Source organism: Chrysochloris asiatica, unplaced genomic scaffold (assembly GCF_000296735.1).
Source record: "Chrysochloris asiatica unplaced genomic scaffold, ChrAsi1.0 scaffold00007, whole genome shotgun sequence".
NCBI lineage: Eukaryota > Metazoa > Chordata > Mammalia > Afrosoricida > Chrysochloridae > Chrysochloris > Chrysochloris asiatica.
The window spans coordinates 39305929-39314110 of NW_006408525.1; the positions used below are offsets into that span (position 1 = coordinate 39305929).

General features: G+C 49.3%; 1 protein-coding gene across 1 annotated transcript in view; it reads left to right on the forward strand.

The window, feature by feature from the left end:
* ARSG (arylsulfatase G) overlaps positions 1–8182 on the forward strand; it is a 94839-nt gene that overhangs the window by 15737 nt on the left and 70920 nt on the right. The window contains exon 3 of the mRNA XM_006833736.1: positions 4801–4848. Within this exon, the coding sequence (XP_006833799.1) occupies positions 4801–4848 (48 nt within the window). The remainder of the gene's footprint in view (positions 1–4800; positions 4849–8182) is intronic.

Sequence of the window (8182 nt, forward strand, 5' to 3'; positions counted from 1 at the left end):
CTGCAAGCATAGCCCCAGCTTGCTATCTCTGACGTGTTCCTATCTGCTTCTTCCCCACCTTCACCCCACCTTGCTCTGCATGCACCTTCCTGCAAACATAGCCCCAGCTTGCTACCTTTGATGTGTTCCTATCTGCTTCCTCCCCACCGTCTCCTCTGCCTCCCGCCCTTCCTTTCCAGCTGTAGGTAGTTGAGAAAACCTAACAGATGAAAGGGGTCCTGGTGTGCCACTGTAGAATAAGCACTGGTCTGCTAACTGTAAGGTAGGTGGTTCAAACCCACCAGCCGCTCAGAAACTCTATATGGGGTTGCTATGAGTTGGAAATAACTCAACAGCCCCTTACAACAAATGAGAACATTGGAGCTATTCCGTCCCATGATGCCAAGTGGCTGCTTTCATGCACTCCATGGCTTAAAGATGTGATGTCAGTTAGAGCTGGGGTTTTCCGTCTTTCTGCTCTGCCCGCCTCAGCATGTTGACCTTTGTCCTCATGCCTGCTGCTTCCTGGTTGTGAGAGTGTTCATCCACATTGATTGGTTCAAGGGGAGAAGATGAATGGATGAAACCTCATTCGTCTACTTTTATCAGGAAAACAAATCTTTTTGAGACACGCCTCTGGTCCCCCTTTCCCCCCCCCGAATTATACTTAGGACTGATTGGCTGGAGGGGGTCACATGGCCACTTGTAGCTGCAAAAAACTGGGAGTGGGGGAAAAGCTAGGAATCCGGGACAGGGTTAGAAAGGTTGACTTGGGCTTGGGCAGGTGGCCCCCTAAGTCCCCTGAGGAAAATCAAGTCTAATAGCAGGATGAATAGGAACATGAATATCGGGTAGCAGTCAGTCCCTTATCATTTTTTAAGGCACCTTTTACTCAGCATTGAGCTAAGAGTTTATTTATACCAGGGCAGGGGGGTGCCATCTAAGACTGTTGCTATTACTGGAGTGATTCCTCCCATTTTATAGCAGAGAAAACTCACTTTCGGAGAGGGAATGGGACCTAGCCAGAAGCTGATGAAGGCAGGATCTAGACAGACAGACAGACCTGGCTCTTGGCTGCACCGCTCTCTGCTTTCTCCCTCTGGAGACTAAAGAAACCTGCAGTCCCAGATAATGTTTGTTATTCCTCCTCTCAGAGCTCAGTCCCTTGGGGTTCCTGCTCCCACCCCCACATATGCCCAGGAGACAGGTGTGTTATTATCACCAGGAGCGTCCTGGGTCCACCTGGAGCAGGCTGCTTTACCCGAACTAGGGGCCCTGGGGTTGGACTGCTGACCCCAAGGTCGGCAGTTCTAACCTATCAGCCACTTTTAGGGAGAAAGATGAGACTTTCTGCTCCCCTAAAGATTTATAGCCTTAGAAACCCTGGAAAGGGTGGCTATGTGTTGGAATGGACTTAGTGGTGGTGGGTTTGGGTTGGAGTGGGTACGGCTGGCTTGCTGGGACAGACCCTGCCTCCTTCTCTGTGTCAAGGAGCCTTCTCTGTGGCATTGTTGTTCACTGCAGTATGTCGACCCCTGGTTTAAGGCCCCCAGCTCTCAGACAGAGTAGAACTGCTGTTAAGGTTTCCAAGGAGTAGCTGGTGGGTTTGAACCGATGATCTTAAGGCTAGCAACCCAACACCCAACCCACGGTGGCACCAGGGCTCCTTGGCTCATGACAGGGCTGCTCAGTGGAACAAAATGCTCCATGTTCTGTGCCATCCCTATGACCAGTTGGCGATCAGACATTGTGGCCCCTAGGGTTTCATTGGCTGATTGTCAGGCCTTTGTCCCTACTCTCTTAATCTGGCAGCTCTGAAGAAATCTGCTCAGCAGCATAACAACATACTAACCTAAGTTGCAGTGACTGGGACTCGAACCCAGGTCTTCTGCATGGAAGGCAAGAATTCCACCACTGAGCCCCCACAATATCTTTTACAATAGGTCAGACTTGAGCGTGGCACTCGTTGCTCGTTGTCCTATGGGGACAAGTCCTAGCTGGTGGGAGAAGGGGCCGATTGAAATCAAATTCTACTCTTTTTTTTTTTTTTTGATGCCTTTCTCCCCAAACTTGGGTGTGAAGGATTTCATAATATCAACATTGGCAGTGACCCTTTCTGAAGTTCCCACTGTGGATGGAGCCATCCTTCCTAAACACAGAGCATGAAGCACTGCCCACAGCTAAGGGTTTGACCTCAGGACTGTCTGCCGCTCACTCCCAATGCCGCTGTGGAGCCGGATTCTCCCTGAGCTGGATTCAAACTCATTTACCCTCTTTATTCCTTTGAGCTCCAACTAAGCAACTGATCTGAAGGTTTTTTACTGGCTTATTTTCAGAAGTAGGTCTTTCTTCCTAGAATACTGAATATACGGTGGGCTGGGAAAAGAACAAACTACAGTAAAAGAAACACAACCGGATGTTCCTCAGAAATAAGAATGGGAAAACTTCACCTTACTTCGGACACATATCGAGGGAAAACAATGTCTAGAAAGGGACATCATGTTTAGTAGCGAGCGGGTCCAAGAAAAGATGGAAGCCATCAAACATACCCATCCTCCTACAGATGACGCAGAGCCAGGTGGTGTTTTGCTCTGATACAGTAAGTTCACCCTGAGTTGGAGCTGACTCAATGGCACCTAACAACAACCAGTGCGTAGTGGTTACGAGTCGGGCTGCCAACCACAAGGTCAGCAGTTCGAAACTACCAGTGGTTCCGCAGGAGAAAGATGAGGCGTTCTGCTCCCGTAAAGATTTACAGCCTCGGAAACCCTGTACAGGGTTGCTATGAGTCAGAACTGACTCCACGGCACATAATAACAATAACAACAACAACAACAACAACAACAACAACAACAACAGCACCTGATCACAGGAGAAGAGTTTAGGCACCTCTGCTACCCCTTTATACTCAGTACACCTTTTGACTGTTGAAGAGAAGATGTTTGAGCACATTCACTTATTGAAATTGTGAGCTACAAGGACACTATTGGGAAAACAAGGAATGCTGGTGGTGCCGTGGGTTAAGTGTTGGGCTGCTAGCCACAAGGTTGGCAGTTTGAACCCACCAGCAACCCCATGGGAGAAAGATAAAGTAATTTGCTTTCATCAAGATTGACAGCTCAGAAACCATGGAGCAGTTCCACCTGCACTACGGGGTCATCATGAGTACCAATGGACTCAATGGCGGTGGTTTATAGGGACCATAAAACACCTACACTCGCCCACACTTTGCTTCTAATCTTGGTCAAGGGTTATCAAGTTCTACACCTACCACTTCCTTTCTCAGGATTTTGTTTCCACCTAATACTTAATCCATCCACTTGTCTTCTTTTCCCTACAAATTTTATACTTCATCCGCCCCCCACACCGCCCCGCAAACCTACAGAGCAGTTGCAAAAAGAGACTCACAGATAGCCACCTGCCCTTCCCCTAGATTCACCAATGGTTCATTTTGCTGCATGCATTTGTCCCTGGAAGATAGTTTTATAGCATTTTATCATCTGCTCGGCCATCCTCCCCAGTGTGCCTGTTTAAGCTCTGTCTTCCCTTTGTGAACAAAGTTCTTTTCTTTTCCCTCTTGCTCTGTGGCTGACTTTCCTGGGGCATGCTGCTCAGAGTCAAAGAGTTTCAGCATGACCACACGCTGCCCCATTATTCTCCCTGATCGAACCCATTTGCAGAGCCACCCGCAGCCTTGGGTCTGGATGTTCTCATTTGCTGGCTGGGTGGATGTCTCAGTGTGTGAACTCTCAGGCAGCCTCTGAAGGTCAAGGATGCTGGTCAGAGAGGAAGATGATAACACTGACTAGGAACCAGGTGTCTCCGAGGCTGGGGACTCGGGGGACGGGATGCACCTGGGCCAGCAGGGGCCTTTGTAAGAAGGTAGAGAGGAGGATGCACCAGATCTGGTGATCTACTTCTGAAACACCAGCCACTGAAATCCCCAGGGAGCATAGCACTACTTGGACACACATGGGGTCGACTTGAGTTGGGGTCGGCTAGGTGACAGCAGATTTTGGAGTCTTTGAATGTTGCAAGGAGCCTTGGTGGTTACAGTGGGTTCAAATCTACCATCTGCACTGCAGGAGAAAGACGAGGCAGGCTGTTCTCGTAAAGACTGACATCCTTGGAAACTCTTCTATCCCTGAGCTGGATTCTATCCCATGTACCCTCTTCAGAATCAACTTGGTGGCTGTGGGTTTGGGTTTTGGTTTGGCTGATGCAAACGACTGATGCACTCGGCTGCCCACAGAAAGGTTGGACATTTGGAAGACGGACCTGGAAAGATTTTTTCCCAAACCCTCTAAACACAGTTCTACTCTGATGCATGTGGGCTCGCTTTGAGTCCGAGTCCACTCAAGGGCAACTGCTTTTACCGGTGTTATTTGTGTTGTTGTTGTTAAGTGCTGTCGAGTCCATTCTGACTCAGCGACCCTGTATAGGCTTTCTGAGGAGCAGCTGGTGGGTTTGAACTGCCGACCTTGTGGTTTGCAGTCCAGTGCTGATCCTACAGCGCCACACCAGGAGGATGGTGGTGTTTGTGGACTGGACGGATGGCTTGTCTTTGCTCTCTGTGCTGGAGTTCCTGCCTGGGCCCTGTTGTCATCTCACTGCCATGGAGCTATCTGATGAACTGCTTCTGGGTCCCAGAGAGCAAGGCTACCTTTCTCACCAGGTTTGCGAGCTCTTGAGCTCTCTGTGCTCCCCCTTGGCTAACAGCAGCGCACTTGGAGACTGAGTGTTTGTTTAATCAGGTCCCCAGAGGGCCTAGATCCCCCACAGGGATTCCTCTGAATACCTCTCTCTTGTTTTCTTTTACAGGCAAATGGCATCTTGGGCACCATGGCCTTTATCACCCCAACTTTCGTGGTAAGAATTCTTTGGGGGATCTGTTACCTAGGAGACAGCAAATAAGAATCTCTGTGTAACAGGACTTCATGAATGTTTAAGCTGTCCTGCCCCTGTGGGGAATCCCAGGGTGGGACACTGTGCTAAAAGGGCGGAGGCAGGAATCCACCCCCAGGCACCTCTTGAAGGACAGGGTAATCTGCTTCTGAAAAGCCAGCCAGCGAAAGCCCTGTGGAGCACAGTTCTGCTCAGACACACAGGAGTAGGAGTTGGGTCTCTTTATTTGCGTGACTATGTAGGTGTGTTTAACAAGCTCAGGGGTCCCCTTGACCTCATGCCCCTCTCACCTGGCTCCTTCCTTGGTGCCTGTCCACCTGGTCAAGTCCTCATGGTGGGCCCATCGCTGCTCTCCTGAAGAGAAGACCCGATGAATCTGCTGGGAAGTAACACTGTCTAGCCCTGACCATTGACCCAAACAGGACATGCATTTTCTTGGCTTCTCCCAGCAACCTTTTACTTCCTCAGACCTCTTGTCCACTGGTCTCAGGGAAGCGGACCACAAGGTCAGCAGTTCAAACCCACCAGCTGCTCCTCGGAAACCCTGTACAGGGTGTCTATGAGTTGGAACTGACTCGACGGCACTTAACAACAACAACAACAACAACTGTGAGAGCAGGAAGAGAGAGTGACCAGACTGTCCCTAAGTCCTCGGACTCAGACATTCAGACACACTGAGGTTTCTTGTTTCCTGTCTCCTGGTTAGTTCACTCCTATCCTGTCATGCCCCTTGTTCCCTTCTTATGGTGCCATGTCAGCCTCACGGCTACCTCTAACCTCTCTCTGGATTAGTCATGTCAAACCCAGGCTTACAGCCTGTCTATTCATCCAGACCCTCTTGCTGCCCTTGGTTGTTTGTGAGGTTAGGGCCCCAACCGGTGCAAGGAGGCCTCCTTTTGATTCAGTGGTCTGAGAACATCTGTAACGTTGTTGTTGTTGTTAAGTGCCATAGAGTAGGTTCCGACCCATGGAGACCCTGCATAATATTTCCAGCGAACAGCTGGTGAGCTTGAACTGCCAACCTTGCAGCTCAAACCAACTTGCAGTCCAGCGCATTAACCCACAGCACCACTCCAGACATGGAGGTTGGCAAACTATGGCCCACAGACCCAAAGAGGCCCACTGTCTGTTATTGCAAATAAAGTTTTATAGGAACACAGCTACATTCATTTGTTCAAACGTTGCTGGTGGCTGTCTTTGCACTTTAACAGAGGAGTGGTCTCCACAGTGACCCTCTGGCCTGCAAAACCTAAAACACTCACTTTCTAGCCTTTTATGGAAAGAGTTTGCCGATCCCTGATCTAGACCCATCCTAAGGCTAAATGAAGTCAGGTTCTAGGTCTCTGAATGTGTACCTGTGGGGTATCCACATTTATTGCTGTGAGCCAGCTTAGCCGGGAGCTGCCTGTGTCTCAGCACATTTCCTGGTCATCCCGCACACACTATGTATTGGATTTGCAATGATGAAGTGCAAATCCTAACTCAAAGTGGAAGTCCTGCATTTCCCACTGTAATGACAAGTTCCCAGACTGTGTGAGGGGTATGGATGGAATGGAGGAAGGGGCTGGGTGTGACCCGATGAGGAGCAGGGCAGTTCGGTGGGACACGTAGCTCTAGAACTGACTTCCAAGCATTGATGCATGTTTACCAGGTAGAGAGTGAGGGAAGGCGATTCTAGGCTTTGGAAGGATGGGGGAAATAACGGTGTCTTGGTTCCTTTAGGAAATGTGTGTCGGGGTCTGACCTCAACATAGTTGTGTTGTTCACGAGTGTTTGGTTCACGAGGAGGGGAGATCCAGCGGCGATAGGGATAGCGAAAGAATACACAGACAAACAGAAGAAGGGAGACAATGAGGTACCCCAAAGCCAGGGTGGATACATCACTAGTGGGCAGTCTTGGGACTACAGGCATCATGGCCTCTGCAGGCAGCAACTCACTGCCCTGCAATCTTTACTGCATGCCTTCCAACCCTTCATGCACACCTGGGGAGGCCCGGGGCTCTGCTTTATTCAGGGAGGAGCTTCACATCAAGCTGGGAGGGACTTAGGCAAGGTACAGCTAACATCAGTACTTTTCCAGACATTCAGGTATCTTTACATTGTACTTCGCTGGTTCGAATCCCAGGCCAGCAACTTGGATTCTCAGGCCCAATTAATATATCTATAGCCCCTGAGCTTAGGTGGGGGAAGGTAAGAGATAAGGACAAAAGTTTGGGCGGAGTCCTGCTGCTTCGGCTTCCTGAGCCAGGTCTCGAGAAGCCCAGGTGAATGGGCTGCACCTGGAAAAGGATTAGGGAAGATGGGTTCTTTGTGTAGCTAAGATATTTTTAGTTAATCCTTTTGGAGAAAGGCTTGACCTTGCAACTTTTAGTCTTAGGCCTTAGGAAAATATCACATTTATCTGTGGATTGTCAAAGTCTCCGTGTATTAATTTAATATATATAACTGAATATTAATATGAAAGCAATTTGCTATTAGCTGCCAGTGGCTTCATTTGTTACACTCGGCCCTAGAGGGCCTCGAACCTCTGACTAGTCTTACACAGTCTGCAACAAATGTGTTGTGGAGAGGTCAGAAGGATGGGCAGGGGCAGGCTTGTACCTGTCTACGGGCCTAGAACCAGGGGCCCTTGATCTACAGCAAGTCTCTGGAGGTTCAAATTCTACCCATTGTGTTCGTTGGTGTCAAGTTGTCGAACCCATGTAGGTGTATTTACTCTCTGGTCCTGACCATCTATCTTCTCATCTCTGGGTGTGGCTTCAGTCTACTGTTGTGACCACTCTTGTCTTCCAACCTAGTGACTCACCTTCCAGCACTGTATCAGTGACTGCTTTTCATAAGCGGTTCACCAGACCTTTCTTCCTTGTCTTTCTCAGTCTGGAAGTGCCACTGGAACCTGCTAGTATTTGAAATATTAGTGACATAACACCACACACACACCATCACAGTGTGACAAACTGACACACTGGGAGGTAGAAGTTCTGTCTCTCCTGGGGACATCAAGAGAATTGAATCAATGACCCGGGTAACTGGGGGAGGTGTCCCTTTTCTGTGCATTCTATTTGCAAATGGAACTCTACCCTTGAGGTACCAGCTTGGGTGAAGAAGAGATGGGATGAGGGAGCGTCTCAAAATTCCACACAAGGTGTCCAGGTATCACCTTAGTGTTCACATCCTTTTTTCCCCTGCCTCCATCCCATCACTCCCCAAAACATCCCTCTGAGCTCATGATGAAATGCCATCTCCTTTAAGCACATGTTGAAGTTCCTGCCCCATGCCCTAGCATCAGCAAGTGAAC